The sequence below is a fragment of the Larimichthys crocea genome, chromosome I (genome assembly GCF_000972845.2).
Source record: "Larimichthys crocea isolate SSNF chromosome I, L_crocea_2.0, whole genome shotgun sequence".
NCBI lineage: Eukaryota > Metazoa > Chordata > Actinopteri > Sciaenidae > Larimichthys > Larimichthys crocea.
In genome coordinates this window covers 6,039,540-6,055,948 of record NC_040011.1, presented here as the reverse complement: position 1 = coordinate 6,055,948, position 16,409 = coordinate 6,039,540, and the positions used below count along the sequence as shown (strand labels likewise).

At 38.6% G+C, this 16,409-nt stretch overlaps 2 protein-coding genes across 3 annotated transcripts in view; both read left to right on the top strand.

The window, feature by feature from the left end:
• The first annotated feature begins 5,119 nt into the window (after positions 1–5,119).
• Positions 5,120–10,629, top strand: LOC113746816 (sterol 26-hydroxylase, mitochondrial). Its single transcript, XM_027283845.1, has 9 exons — positions 5,120–5,359; positions 5,886–6,067; positions 6,901–7,100; positions 7,222–7,419; positions 7,729–7,892; positions 8,989–9,155; positions 9,355–9,436; positions 9,616–9,816; positions 10,185–10,629. The coding sequence occupies exons 1-9, from the start codon at positions 5,120–5,122 to the stop codon at positions 10,314–10,316; spliced, it is 1,566 nt and encodes a 521-aa protein (XP_027139646.1). The 3' UTR covers positions 10,317–10,629.
• A 2,077-nt stretch (positions 10,630–12,706) lies between these two features.
• The window catches only part of tns1b (tensin 1b), a 160,411-nt gene continuing 156,708 nt past the window's right edge, over positions 12,707–16,409 (top strand). The window contains exon 1 of one of the 2 annotated variants that reach the window (XM_027277342.1): positions 12,707–13,073. In XM_027277342.1, coding sequence (XP_027133143.1) covers positions 12,969–13,073 — 105 coding nt within the window. In that variant the 5' untranslated portion in view covers positions 12,707–12,968. The remainder of the gene's footprint in view (positions 13,074–16,409) is intronic. The other variant, XM_027277366.1, reaches the window with a different exon arrangement.

The following is a 16,409-nucleotide window of genomic DNA, read 5'->3' as shown; positions in this document are numbered from 1 at the left end:
TATATATAATATATATATATTAGAAAACCCTCATGTCACATCTACAATTTCAGGATCTGGTTTTTATTATAGACACAGATTAAATGTTAAATATAAATATTTCAATATTTATCATCACAGTAACAGTGTTACACACATTAGTAGCTGTAAACACAGAAAAATACATACGTTGGTTTGGTGCTTACATAAGGAGTAAACATTTATCATCATTAATCATCACTTTAAAAGTTACATACGTTGTTTTTGGTGCCTGTTTGTTTCCCAGATATATTAGTGTGTGTGTGAATGGGTGTATAAGAGGCATTAACTTAAAGAACTTTGTAGAAAGGCGCTTTATGAAGTTCAGTCCATTTCCTTGTATTAGTTTACCGGCAGATCTGCCCGATCCAATATGGCGGACAGGTTGACGTATCGCGACCAACGACCAACCCGCTCAATGCGGCGTCTATGTATATATGTCTATGTATGTATATATGTCTATGTATATGTCTATGGTTACGCGGCTGACACGCGTCCGGTGTGAGTTGACGCCGGGCAGACGCAGCTAAACCGCGGCGCTGCCGTTCCGCTGCTGTAACGCCACCTGTGTGAGTCCCGTGTTACACTTATTCCCGCAACAAAAATGTAAAAAGCACCGCAACTTTCCCGCAATTTTTTTGAAAATCTCATGCAACATCAGCCATTTTAGGCCGCAACTATTTAAAAACAAAAGGCCCGCGAAATCCTGGTGGGACTGTATTATGTGTCCTGTGTGTTTTTTTTTTACTTTGTACTGTTGGTTATTGTGCTGTAATATGTTTTAACTGTGTCTGCTGAACGGACTGCAGATGAAAAGCAGCTGGAAGCTAACTCTGGTGCAGTACACATCACATGTAATCGTGTTTAATACTGTACATGGCCCCATTAAATAAAATCAACTGAAATTCAAATGGATACATTTTAAACTAAATCACAACATGTTTGCTCCTAAACGTTTAATCTCCATGGTGACAGAGAAATCTGAGATTCTTGGCTGTGATTCGAAATATGGAACGGTCGCCATCTTTTTCCATAACATTTCATCGATAACTTTGCAAAAAGAATATGTCCTCCAATAAAATGAGAAGCATTTTTAAGTTACTACACAATTGTTGACACATTTTTCACAAGTTCCGGGATATTCAGTCAATTGTACCATCTAATAATCGTTTTACACCGTTTTACACGTTTTCCCAACAGGCTAGTTCAAATTCTGTTGATTTTTTTAGCGTTATATTCAACAATTTACATGAATTAAATATTACTTTGTCCTGAAACTCATTTAAGGGTTTCGGAAAGATGTTTAAATAAATTTGGCACAACATTAAAAGAAGTCTTACTGTAAAATTTAAGATCCACCGCCTGACTCTGCTCAGCAGGGGCTCCGAAACAGGGGCTGTGTTTGAAGAAACTTTCCAGCAGGTCCATTTTTCTCTCTCTGGGTTTTTATTCAGCTCACAATCCAACAGTTTAGTCTGCAGTAAACCTTTCCAGTCCAGTCCAGTCCACTTTTCCGACGGAGACCTTTCTCAGCAGCCTAACTCGTGTCCAGTCCAAACTCGAATGAGCAGTTCCAGAGCTGCTTCGCGGTTCTGGCACACATTGGCCACGCCCCTTTCCGTCTCCATGACTACCGAAGCACGCGCATTGGCGTGATGGAGGTGATACACGTGCAGCAGGTGTTTCTGTCCATAAGTGATGTGTGTGTGATATTTGATTGGCTCCACAGACTGACAGAAACCCCTGATGTGTCAAACACATATAGATCGATCACTACTTTTTTTTTCTCCAGATGACGTTTCTTTTATTCTGTTATTATTTATTTCATTTTATTTATTTCTTATCCACCTTGTGTACTGTGAATTGCTGTAACAAGTGAAAGTGAAATCCCTGTGTGGGATCAATAAAGTATATCTTCATCTGGCTTTAATATACCTGACCTGAAGAGAGGTCTTATATCAAGATCTCGTTTTAAGACCTTTATTACTTGAGCTAATATGTCACTATTTTACTTTACACAATGTTGTTTGTAGCTTGTTAACTTATACATACATAAATAGATGATTCAAAAAATATCTCCACCATCATCGTCCCTCTCTTTTTTTTTAAATCTCATATGCTGTAAGATTATGTTATGAGAGAGATCCTGACCCATGATACATCTTGGAAAGTGACAAAGACATTGTAAAAGTTACAGACAGTGGGAGACAGAGGTTTTAACTTGTGGCAATGTTAACTGGCGACCGTCAGCCAAATACGACAGATGCTGAAAACAGGGAAAAGGGACATAGCTGTCCTCACAGACGCCTCTTTGTTTAGTTTCTTAGACCTGACTCGCCCTTGCACTCATATTTGTGTGAATGTATCATGTACTCTGTCCTGTTCACTTGTGTTTGTAAACAGGAAGAGAGCAAGTTAGCTCTTCCTCCTAAAGTCTAATAAATAAAAAATCTTAAATACATTTTCTAAATGCGTCTATGGAGCCTGCTTCAGTAAACATGTGTCAGGAGAAACATTCGGCCTTTTGAATGGCCTTATGAAAAAAATTAAAAAATAAAAAGATGTTCACGGGAGTCAAACACATATCATTGTGACAAAATAAATGAAAGACAAGAGCTATTGCAGCTCTATGAACAAACTGAGGATTTCTAATAAAATAACATATACAGCAGACAGACTCTTAGAGTCTCTTTTTAACATAACCATGTTAACTTGTGACCACACCTGGCTCTGTTCCCGCTAAAGTCTCTAAATTTCGAATACAAATATATACCTTCATATACATCTATGGAGCCTGCCTGAGTAAACGTGTCACCACACCACATTTATTTCCTTTGAATAGAAAAAAAAAAGTAAGAACACATTATACGGGATTTAAACATAACATTTAACGCAGTTCACCGCAAGCACATTTGAGACCTTATTATAAAATACCATATACAGTATTCTGCCCTCCCTTTTTAACCACACCTGGCTCTGTTACCATATGAGCCCTCTGTGCAAATTGCTGATGGGGTCTCAGAATATTTCATATAAATATGTATGGTATAGTTGGTGTTGGAAACGCTGTCCCTGTGAATGTCTATTAAATGTCTGAAACATTTCCCAAATACTATCTTTGGAGCCTGACTGAGTAAGCATGTGTTGTGTTGAAGCACTGTTCAGCTTTTTCATATACAAAATACAGTCTGCTGTGTCTGTTTTTCCAAGCCAGGAGACGGACAGTCAGATCAACTTGTGACCACACGGCTCTGCCACCCTATTGCATATAAATCCCACTTGGATATTTTACACAGACCCTGCCATTTAGAAACAAGTATTCCAAAATGCATATTTGAGGGCTACATTTTGAATCTGGAGCCATAGCTGTTGAATTTGTTTATGTAGTCACATTAAAAGAGTGAAGTCTGAACATGCCGCATAGCATGTTTCTTGAAAAGAACAAAAATAAATGTATGAAGTCCCTTCACTGCTTACAGTCTAACCAAAACCATGTCAAACAGTTGTTCACGTATTGAAGTGGTTAATTGGACACAGCACTTGGTCTCTCATCCTGATTCCACCTGAGTATTTAATTGACCACATGACAGAACAGTATATAAGTAGGAGTTGAATTGAGAAAGAGGTTTTGACAGAGAGATTTTGACTGATATAGGTATAGTGAGATAGATAGATATATAAAAAGAGATAGATATATATTAGGAATGGGTGATACCCATTAGGATTCGATTCAATACCAATACTATTTCTTGCATTTTCACCGATACGATACTGATCATTTCTTATTGGCAATTTTTGTCAGTCAAAATATTATTACACTTAAGGCAAATCACATGACAAATACTGGCCATTTATACCAAATGTAATACATGTATGTGCAATACATAATAAAACAAAAAGATAATCAGACCATAGTCCAGTATATATGACTTCAGCTATGCCAAGAGAAACAAATGCAACACTGTCAAGGCTGAACATAAATGTTCTAAAAGGACAAAGAAATTCAGACGTATGTAAGGGAGAATGATAATAGTGTCTCCATCTGTGCTATGGGATGTGTGCAAAGTGGTAATTAGAGGGAAATTAATAGCTCAGGCAAAAAACAGGATAGACTTAATAAACTAGAATCAGAGCTTAAGAAACTAGAAAAACAACACAAAAATAAAGTGGATGAGAAATTAAACCAAGAAATCAAAAGGGTTAAAACAGATAAATGACATCCTGGCACAGGAGATTCAAAAAAGGTTGATGTACTTGAAACAAATGTATTACGAAGCAAGAACTAAATCTACAAAGCTGCTGGCCTATAGGTTAAAAAAACTAATGGAAATTAATAATATTTCTAAAATCATTTACTAAATCGATGAAATATAAGACAGAAGAGATACATAAGTGCTTTTAAATATACTACAAAAATCTTAATTCTCAACCAGACATAAATAATAAGAATAAGATACTCTTATTGTTAGATTCTTTAAATTTGGATCAAGATCAATGGAAATCTCTCAAACTTTTTCATACTAGAACGTGGATGTCATCAAGGCTGCTCAATTACCCTCTCCTCTTTGTGATTTATTTGGAACCCCTGAGCCAATGGATAAAACAAAATTAATATATAAAGGTATAGACATAGAGGGGGATGAACAGAAAATAGCATTTGCTAGTTCCTCACATTCAAATATGTTCCGGACCGAGCTGTTAGAGAACATTTCAAATTTAACTGGGATTCAAAACCTACCTCAAGACTTGAAATCTATAAACTATGATCCATTCATTTCAAAAATAAAATCAGATATTACAAGATGAAACTTAAGTTTAGTTTTAAGGGTAGAAGTGATCAAAATGAATGTTCTCCCAAAGTTATTGTATTTATTCCAAACTCTGCCAGTAAAAGTAACAGATAAAGATTTTATAGAATGGGACAGATTCATTCCTCAATACATTTGGCAAGGAAAAGGACCATGGATAAGATTTAGAACTCTAACTGGCAGCATTACTGTTACTTAAATGGTTAATGTTTCTGTGAGACATGCCCCCTCCCTGCTCTGCTTCACTCTTGGATGCAACAGGAGCCCTGTGTATTTGCTTATCTGCCCTTGCCATGGCTGCATGGTTGTCCCAGAGTGTAATGTGGAGGAAAGGCTCCTGGCTGCTGCAGTGTCCTATCGCTGTGGCCCGGGTCTACTCCAGGAGGGTGGAAAGTGACTCCTCTGCCCCTGGGCACCTCTATACCTTCCAGGACAAGCCTCGGACTGTAGAGGACCTCCCACGTGTCAGTTTCTTGGAGCTGATGTACAGACTGACTTTTCAGGGTTTCCTCAGCCGTATACATGAGCTACAGGTATGTCACAGTGTCTGGATGACACAGCAGGTCTGTGCCACAGTGATGCATGCTTGTTTTGATCTGCAGCTAAAAATTGAGCATACCTTCCAGAAACCCCTGATATAATTTTATTATGGTTGCTGGGTTGACATGCCGACAGTTAATTTGAGGAATTTGAGTGTCTCGAGTACTGAAAGGCGATGCATAATAGAAAATGTCAGTCTGGTTGCCTTAACAACAGCTGCTTACAACAGTCTCAGCTGACTCTTACAAAGGAGAGGATTGTTTGCACTCTCTGCAGAACCACTTCTCTGCAAGGTGGACAGCATTTAGTCACACTCTCACTTGCTTTATAAATGTCCAATGTATATATATATTTAATGTATATGGATTGATAAGACTGACTTTAAAATGAACATGTTACAGACTGTTATGGAGCAACAGTTCAAGTTGTTATTTCTTCTTACCTCCTGTGTTACGTGTTTCCTACACACAGGTTTTTCTCTAAATCCATGTATCTTACATTCATTTTGCCCACCATTAGATCTATGAGAAACAGAGACACGGGCCCATATACAAAGACGCATTAAAGTCAGTGTGCGTTACTACTCCAAAGCTGCTGGAGGAAATCATGAGGAATGACGACAAGTTCCCTAACCGAGGAGACATGTCTCTGTGGCAAGAGCACCGCAACTTGAGAGGATTTGGCTACGGACCTTTTACAGAGTAAGGCCGCATATCCCATTTCCCTTCTACTGTCCCAGTTACCTCATACCTCCCAGTTACCTCATACCTCCTTCCCTGTCAGGTGAAGGGGATTTATTGTGAGCTGCTCTTGGCTGTCAAACATATTGTACGGATTTGCATACATATTAAATCTGCTTTCAACCTGGTTTTCACATGTTTCAACAACCACCAACTAAACTAACTTTTACATTTATGCATGAGTCATCATGATCTAATGATATAATCTAAAACAAGGCACATTTTTTTAAATTGAGTACTTTACTTTACGATCTGAATATTTCTTCTGTAGTATTCCATTGTAACACAGCCATCCTTAATGCTAATAAGTCAAAACGTCTGCTGTGAGAAAGCCACGACCTGTTGCTAATTGAGTTCTCTGTACCTTATTTGAGCGTTGCTATGTGTTACTCTCTTAACATCACTCTAACATTGTTGGTCAATGTCAATCCCCTGATACCAACAGGAGGAAATGGTATAACATGTCAGAAAGTGGACCCTTAATAAATTTTATTTTAAATACATTTCTTGTAATTTAAGACATGTCCTTTAGGTGAAAATAGAAATGATGGAACGATTGGAGGAAAATATACCATAGATGTTTACAACAAGAAGTGAGCTATAACTCCAAGTAACACAGCATTCCTATTTAAGGACGTTATTCACATTGTAGAGCCTTAGTTAATCCACAGTCAATTTTGGCATTCAGATCACAAAAACAGAGCTGAATACAAAACTCACATTTGGAAACCTAAAGAACGGAAAAATATTTATCAGCTTTGTTTCCATTGTGACTCTGTGACTTCTGTTCCCAGGAACGGGGAGAACTGGTACAATGTCAGAACGGTGCTGAACAAGCGCATGCTGCATCCGAAGGACTCTGCACAGTATGGCGACACTCTCAATGGCGTTGTTACAGACTTCATCAAGAGGATGTACTACTTGCGTCAATGCAGCCCCACAGGAGATTTGGTGACTAATATGGCCAATGAGCTCTATCATTTCTCACTAGAGGGTATGTAGAAATTATTAGAATTATAACGCACTGGTTGAAATTATGATTTTTTTTAATGAATTGAAAGAACGTTCTTGAACATATTTTTTTCTTATTTTAAATTTTAACCTTTGCCATTTAGCTATTGCCTCCATACTGTTTGAGACGAGGCTTGGGTGTCTGGAAAAGGAAATCCCTGCCGGTACACAAGACTTCATCAACTCAATATCCAAGATGTTCTCCAACAACTTTGTTGTGATGTTGCTGCCCAAGTGGAGCCGCGGTATACTGCCCTACTGGGGGCGTTACATTGAAGGCTGGGATGGTATCTTTAGCTTTGGTGAGTGGCAGCTGAGGCGTTAACTAGGTTTTAATGATTTGTTATTTATCTGCTTATTACAACTACTTCAACAACTACTACTTTCATGATTCTGTTGCTCCACATTTATGATGACAGACTGACAGAAACAACAGTAAAGATCAACTCTCCTTTAAAGCAAGACTGATACCACTTAATCTACAGTTATAGGTTATATATACAAAATTAAAATAATTTTTCCAAAAGTATTAATTTACTATCTTTAACCTTTTATTTAATCTTTATTTTGTAAGAGTTGGAGTTCATCTTCCATTTCTGCACCTATTTTAGCTACGAAGTTGATTGACAAGAAGATGGAGTTCATTCAGCAATGCTTGGACAACAACGAGGAGGTCAAAGGCGAATACCTAACATACCTCCTCTCAAACACTCAGATGAGCACTAAAGATGTGTATGGCAACATCACCGAACTACTTTTAGCTGGAGTGGACACGGTAAATGTTTTAATCTACCAATTCCTATACAGAAAAATTGTTGGGTTTTTGCTAAGCCAAATTCCATTAAAATAAGTTGGGTTTTTTGTGGCTCAGATGACTGTAGTACACACTGTTAAATCGGTGTGTTGGTTTTTCTGTCTCTTCCTATATTTCATGTCACTTAAATTGTACTCTGTATAACAGGAAGGTAAAAACACAATTCATCTCATACTAATCCAGTCTGTGGAGGTTCTGTCAGGCCGGACTCAAAACAGGACTCAGGCGCAGAGGTGTCAATGATCTTTTAATTGAAATAACAAAAACCCCTCGACCGAGTGAGGCTTTGGTAGGCTATAAAAAACAGGCCTAAACTAGAGAAAACAAAAATCACTCCGAAGGAGGAAAAACTCTAAACTACTTTATGAAAGATTATCAAAGTCAAAATCACTCACCAAACAACTGGCTGCAAAACATTAACTGAAAGCGCTCCGAAGGAGGCTGAAAAAACACTACACTATGAAACAAAAAAGGCTAGACTAAGAATTTACAACAACAAAAAAAAAAATCACTCAATCGAGGAATATAAACAAAAGAACAATCAAGCAACAAAGCTATGACTATGGATGGACAAGGAAACAAGGCTTTGGCGATCGATATGATAACGAAACACTTTGGCACAAGACAAAGGGAGACGCAGACAATATATACACAGGGTAATGGGGAACAGGTGGAAACAATCAGGGCGGGGAAGACAATCAGACCGGTGACACATGAGGAAGGGCAAGTGACCTGAAACGAGAGGAGAGTTATTTTCAAAATAAAACAGGAAATGACGAGACAGAACAAAAACCTAAATTGACCTCACCGCGGTGTGACAGGTTCTCAGTTATCCAGATCATCTTTCTTCAGGAAGGGTTAAATATGGGGCAACGGTACTAGTTTGTAAAAGGAACTGCAGGTGCCCCAAATGTAACCCTTCTTTAAAAAAACAAAAAACCCATACTAGTCTTGATTTATTAAAAGAATTGTGAAATGTCCAAAGCTGTATGCATATGCATGTGAGGTATATATTTGTCTCAGTCTCCTGACTTAATGACATTTCTTTGTTGTTAAGACCTCCAACTGCCTCACATGGACTTTACACCTGCTGTCCATGGACCCTAAAAGTCAGGACAGACTTTATGAAGAAGTGTCCACATTCGTACCAGCAGACCAAATACCTTCTGCTGCAGATGTCACTCGGATGCCATATTTAAAGGCTGTTATCAAGGAATCATTGAGGTGAGACTGACCAAAGAGGTTACGGTGTTAGTTAACATTAATGATGGCAACTTCCACACAGGCCATCAGTAATGTAAAAACAGATACCAGAAAGGTGATCTAGATTTTTTCATAATCATGTTTAGATTGTTTCTTCTCCTAGATTAGTCAGCAACAAACCAGCCTAAACCAAATGAAAAGATTCATTCCTGTTTTGCAGGATGTACCCTGTGGTTCCTATGAACGGAAGAGTCATAGCAGACAAGAATGTTACGATTGGTGGATATCAGTTTTCAAAGAACGTGGGTCTGCTTTTTTTTTTACCCATATAGTAGATTTTTGTGTGTGCATGTTTTGTGTCTACTTGTATGAACTTTCTTTTAAACAAATCAGCATGTAAACAAATCCATTAGATTCGGATTTCATATTAGATTAAGTTCAGTATTTTATCTTTTTTATCTTTTCACTGTTGCTTCTCCAGACCCATTTCACGCTCGGTAACTACGCCATCAGTCATGATGAGGATACATTCCCAGAATCATTCACATTTAAGCCGGAGAGGTGGCTCCGTGACTGCCATGACAGGCCAAATGCCTTTGGCAACCTCCCGTTTGGCTTTGGAGTGAGAGGCTGCGTTGGTCGACGGATTGCTGAGCTTGAGATGTATTTGGTTCTGTTTCGAGTGAGTGACTTTTACTCCTACATCTATTGACTGCACATGATGTGTTAAACACTGTTTTGAAAACAAATCATCATAGTTGAAAGAGAATAAAGGTGATGAAGTCAGAGTTCCAGTTCACACAAATAAAAGATAGATATTTTTATTTGATCATTTATCCTTTGTTCAGCAAAATAACATTACTATTAGGTTTTCTATGGTAAAAGTTTTAAAATAATCTTACCGTACACAGTATATAATCTATCTCATTGGCAAACATCTCAGGGAAGATTTCCAGTAAGAAGTTTAAAACAGTCAAAAACCAGAAGGTGTCAGTCAGTCAGGTCTAATAAGAAAGTGACTTCAGTAACATATTTTTCTTTTTTGTCCAGCTGATCAGGCAGTTTGAGGTCAAACCAGACCCCACAATGGGAGAGTTGAAATGCATCAACCGCACTGTTCTGATACCAGACAAACCAGTAAGCCTACACTTTGTGGACAGAGTAAGTCAAAACACAGCTTGATTTGCTTTGCAGATCGGTTTGAATGTAATTGTTACATGTAACAAGGACAACAAGGACTGCATGGAGCAACTGAGGAACCACCGAGCATCATATATATTGATAAAAAAGATGACATAGATGTACTGTACATCACACTTTTCTAAGAATCATTCATTCTTATCTTCAGGCTTTATACTTGGAATAAAGTAACATTAGCATTTTGCTATTTCCTACTTGGCTCACTTCATTCAAAATGACAGAAAAAAGTGGAGGCAAGGATCTGTGTAAAGCTTCTGCATTGTGTTTCATTGTGTGTGTCTATCCCTATTTTTGGTCTTTCATAGCAAATTCCATATATCAGATGTCTAACTTTTATGTTTTATGGCACAATAATGCCTCACATCATTTGTATTCATTGCTAAGCTTACTTTGACTTCAATAAAAACATTAAACAAATTAAATCAGTAATTGTTCTTTTGATTCTTTATTGAACATCTTTCTCCTTCTAACAAACAAAACAAGTGTAAAACAAAAAACAGACAGTATTAAAGGGGAAGACTATGTTGCACAATAAAGACAGTGGGGGAAGACAACCCCAATCAGGGCAAGTATCAAAGTTTTGTATTTCACTATAAGCAGTACAGATAAACACAAAACCAGTACACACACAAAAAAAACTTACACAATAGCAATAAAAGAATTTGGGAGCTCATGGTACACATTAAAACAGTCTAAGAAATTATAGAGTGAAATATAAATCCACTGGAGACCGCATCTACATCCTATATTTCTGTACAGCATTACACTCAAGCAAGTATATGTTCTAGTCAGTTTAACCCCACAGCCAAATGAAAAGCAGATGCTTTTGCAAATGATGGATGGATAACACCCTCTTATAAGCAAACGTGGCAATATCATGTATACAACTACACGCATCAAGAAGGAATACACACTGCCCCCAACAGCATAAACAGAGCCAATATTAACTAATGATGGCCCTGTTCAGTTCTGGTGTGCTCTGCACCTGGAGCACCTATACACTTGTGTTTTACAGGTCAAGCAGTTTTCTAGATACATGGTGAAAACATCAAAAACACAGAAGCAGCGAAAGAAAAATCCAAACAGTACACTAAAAACACATGAGACTAAGCTTTAAACATTAAAAGCTATTTTAAAAAGGTGCATTTATGTTAATGATTTGAAGGTTGGTAGGTCGGTACAGGTGTTTGGGAGAGTTCCAGAGGAAGGGGGCAGCTACAGAGAAGGCTCTGTCACCTCAGGTTTGGTGCTTAGTCCTGGGTGGTGGAGTCAGGAGGTTTGCTTCAGAGGAACGGAGGCTGCGGGACGGATTGTGGTGATGGAGCAAGTCGGTGAGGTAGGAGGGGGGCCTGGTTATGGAGGGCTTTGTGTGTGAGGAGGAGGTTTTTAAAATGTCTGCGCTGTGGACGACTGACTGGACCGTGCGAGTGTGTGGGTAAGCAGGGCTAGTGATTTCATTTATGTGATGTTCAAAGGAAATCTTGGCAGATTTAAATATTCATGTTTTAATTTTAAACATACATGCGGCCCGGGACATTGGATCTGTAAGCTTAACTGTATCTGTGACTCCTTTTGTGAAATCTCTGCATTAGTCCTGAATGAATGTTAACATGACTACAGACTTTCTGGGTGAAAGTATTTTATACAGAGATTTTAAATAATACTAATAATTATTTCTACCAAGATGACAGCCTTGGTGTAACACTCTCTGGAATGCTACTTTTCTCTTGGTTTTGTTTATTGGTCAACCATCCATCCATTATCTGCAACCACTTATCCTCATCAGGGTCATGGTGGCTCTGGAGCCTATCTGGGCTGTCTTAGGGTGAGAGGCAGGGTACAACGGGACAAGTCACTAGTTCATTAAAATGCTCTTGAACAAGCCACAAATCCCATCTTCTTCTTCTTCTTTACAAATCATCCAGCAGAGGGCAGCAGAACTACATAAAAAAAAAACAAAGCCCTTGAACTTCATCAGTGCTACATAAACTCCAGGGATTTCTGGACGACTGATCTCAGACCAGTAGTTTAGTGAACCAGCTGGGGGTCATTTAGGAGCCCAGGAGGGAACATAAGCATTTTCAGGCTACATGGTGAAAACACGACGAGATAAAAACACATCTTTTTTTCTTTTACTTTTTCTAAGTAAATAAAGAAAACACAATTGGGCAGATATTGTTCTTGCTGAGAGGTTAAAATGTTTGCACACGTGAAGACAATTTAGTTTTGAGCGACAGTCTGAAGCACCAATCACAAAACCACATCGAAACATAAATATAAAGGTGTATGTGTGTGTGAGAAAGAGAGAAAGAGCGGGGGAGAGACGTAGAGAGGGAGGGAGAGCAACACTTCTATGCTGCAGGCTACCTGGTTGTCCTCCACAGTGTGTGCAGTGGGAAGTCACCTCACCTCAGTGTGGCTGACAGTCAGTCAGCGCATGGTGGCTGAAAAGAGGTGCGGAGAAACTCTTTTAAAATCGCAGTGATGCCAGGGAGACTGCGCACATTTGTCGCTTGTTTGAGCGGAATAAAGTCACAATAAACTACACCGCAGCAGAGGCGTGACAGAAGAGCAGCGAGTGGTGAAGTTTTGAATGGGTTTGAGTTGGGAACTGTGCGCTCTGGCTTTGCTCGGATGGGATGCACAGTGAGCTTCATCTGCTGTGAAGAGGACTTTCTGCAAATGCCTGTTTACCAACATGAGGAAGAAGAGAAGACGAAGAAAGAGAGCCTAAAGAAGGTAAGGAGTGCTGGAAAGAGAAATGCGCGGGTGGCAAATGCGTGCGTCAAAACGCGAGCTGACACTTGTCCATGCTTGGGTACGTGAGTGTGTTCGGGTTATTTTCACTGCGCACTTCTTTATTATTGTTATTTGAACATATGCATGCTTTTAACCCAAGTGGCTATCTTTATGTCGGACTTGGAATAAGATAAGAATTTTCGACCTTTGGTTCCCACTTGACAAACTCCTCTGAAAGTCTGTCAGCAGCAATAATAAGCATGTTTCAGTCCAGTTCAGTACAGTCAGTGGTTGTTGCATAAGTAGGAAACAGCTTGTACACAACCATCAATCCAGACTATAATACCTGCCTTGACATTAGGCATTCAAGCACTGCTTCTGGTAAACCATTCACTATAATGACTGCCAAGGGCAACTCTGAAAAGCCCAAGTTCAGTCATGCTTCCACTCCATTACAAAAGGCACAGGGATCATGAGTGGTGATCCTACCTGTACTGATGTAATGGAAATAAAATACTTTTTCTCCCTCTTAACCTCAGCTGATGTGTCTTTGGTGGTAAGTTAGTTAAATTTGTGTAAGTTGTTAAATTGTGTTTGCATCCCATCTGTTTGACCTAAAATCTGACTTCATACAGTGGACTAGTCTGGGTTGATTCATGTCTCATTATCTTATATATCTGTACTTACATTGTGTTTATATAAACCCATACACATTAGAGTTGATTTCACACTTCTACATATATTTGAAACAATCTTGTATGAACAAAGCCTCCATCAGCACCGCAACTCCTACTTATGGCAGAAAAAACAGCATGACATATGACAGGAGCTCAGTCTGACGAAAGTGTCATGATGCCAAATTGGGGCTGTAATGGTGACAATTATTTTCTCAATAATCTTTCTGCTCACTAAAACCATGTGTGATGTGCCTTTCCTAACGTTTTCTTTGTGACGTACCCCTGCAGCCTTATCAGATGAGCTCAGATGAGCTTCATCAACATCACCCATCTTATTCCAAATGTGTTCATTTAAAGTGATGTCAGACATTGTTTAACACTGTTAATCACCTTCAAATGGAGACATTGTGATCCTGGATGTACAGGCTTAGTTTGCAGAGATGTGCACTAACACCACTTGGGGTGGTAGCAGCGGTCACAACTTATTTATTTTATTTTAGTCATTTAGTTCCATTTTTCTGCTCTCTTGCAAACTGCTCTCCATGCACTTGCAATTGATAAAGCTTTACAACTGACTTAGGATGTTTGGAGGCTTTGCAGTCAGAGTAGTGGGAGTTGGTAGTTTAGCTGGTAGTTTATTGGCAATTATAAAATGGAGCTGGAGGTGGTTTGATTTTCAGAATTAATTAATGAATCGATTATTCTATAGAATATAAAAAAATGTGAAAAATGCTCATTACAATTTCCCAAAGCCCAAAATTGTTTTGTCCAACCAACGAACAGTCCAACACCCAAAGACTGTTCTTTTACTAGCATCAGTGACAAAGAAAAGCAGCACATTCTTACATTTAAGATGCTGGAACCAGTCAAAGTTTGACATTTTTGCTAGAAAAATGATTAATTGATTATTAAAATAGTTGACTAAGTTCTAATCAGCAGCCCTTATTGTGATATTAAATATACTATAATTAAAACATATTATTTGGCTGGTTGTCTTTGGGTATGTTATTTTATCCAATCACTATCTAGTGATATATTTTCCTTATCTGAGTTATTCTATAATATTTTACTCTAACTCTGGAATGTAGGACAAGTAGCCCTGTTTGTGAATCTCTGATCTAAATGGCACCTTGTATAGCAGTTATGTGGATGGAAAATCCTTTTATTGCTGATATAATAAACACATATTGCCCACCACAGCATAGATACACTACATTTTAACCAGCATAATTCCTGTGCTGCTGGGAAGTAACACTAAAGAGACACTTCTAGACATCTCGTAAGACTTTTCGTGGATATGCTGACTTGTCTGGTTGTACAGACAAACAGCTGGCACCGAGGCGCGTAGCGCTGTGGGCACATGGAGAGTGGTGGGAAATGAACGCTCTGACTCTGCCAGCAGAGCTGTGGTTGAAGTAATGAAGTGGTGCTAAAGTGTTGAAAATAGTCACTCAAGTGAAGTAGCCAAGTGTCACTCATGCTGTGCATAAACAATCAGCATGCATTTATAATTTTACGAGGAACATTTCATAAGAAGCTTTAAAAATGCAGAACTGTTCATTGCTGCTCTGCAAAGACAGACTGAAGTCTTTTGCATACCATTTGCCCTTCTTTTCATGCTGATGTTTGTGTCGGAGGTGTGCTCAGGTGCAGAGAGTTTGCTTCCTGTGGTAATTGCTTGTGGTTTGTGTCCCAGATGAAGAAGAGAGTTTGGATGCTTCTGTCAGCAGCACTCAGGGAGGCTCACAGCACAGAACTTTGAAGAGCGATAACAATCGGCCAGAAAGTAAAACCCTCATGTAAAACCAAAGTACACAACCAAGATTTTGAACCAGATGAGGGGGTCCTGAATAGGCTTCAAGAAGAATGTGCACTGTGTGTTTTGAATCTACATGGGTCGACAGTTTGTAGAAAATACAAAACATGACCTGACAGCAGAGACACATTTACAAGAATGGCTTAAGATGAGGCACACATTGGGAAATACTGTCCTATACAGACGCCAGTGGATTTTATATATTTATCATTTATAACTGTGGTTGAATTGTTCTAAATGGTGATCCATTTGGTGTTTTAAAACTAGAAATAGCACTTTATAACGTGAAAGTTCTGTTCTGTGTAAGTTCTGTTAGCTCTGCATTTCCACTGAGAATCCATGTACAGTTCATCGCTTTGGCTTGCTCCTTCTGTATGATCGAATCGTAAAAGCTTGTGAAACCACTCCCGGAACATTATAACAACAGCTGATAGTGTTCATGTCAAGTGATGAGTAGCCAATGTAAAAAAAAAGAAGCTTGTGAAGAGAGTGAAGCATAATCTAAAGATGTATAGATCATTGACCGTATATAGTTGACAGAACTTCTTATTATTGTTGCAACCAATTCCAATAAACAATAAGGTCATATTGTATTGAGCCTTATGGCGAAATTACTCCCCCCCCCATTTGTTTATTAATGCAATAAACATTTTCCTCATGAGTATATGATCTCAATTGCTAGTTTAAAGGCTTCTTCCATACAACATAATGTTCATTTAGGAAATTATGGTCCCATTTAGAGTAAAATAGATGATAAAGTGGGGTATGTCTTAGGGTGTGGCTATCTTTTTATAAATGAAGAGTCATTATCCAGCGCAATACTCTGGGCTCACAAAACTCAGA

What these genes read in the sequence shown, in the direction of transcription:
- LOC113746816 (XM_027283845.1), top strand. Translation starts at nt 5,120, where the DNA reads ATGGCTGCATGGTTGTCCCAGAGTGTAATGTGGAGGAAAGGCTCCTGG. An exon ending in GGCTACGGACCTTTTACAGA is followed by an intron (nt 6,068 to 6,900) that starts GTAAGGCCGCAT and finishes TTCTGTTCCCAG; the next exon opens with GAACGGGGAGAACTGGTACA. An exon ending in CTATCATTTCTCACTAGAGG is followed by an intron (nt 7,101 to 7,221) that starts GTATGTAGAAAT and finishes TTTGCCATTTAG; the next exon opens with CTATTGCCTCCATACTGTTT.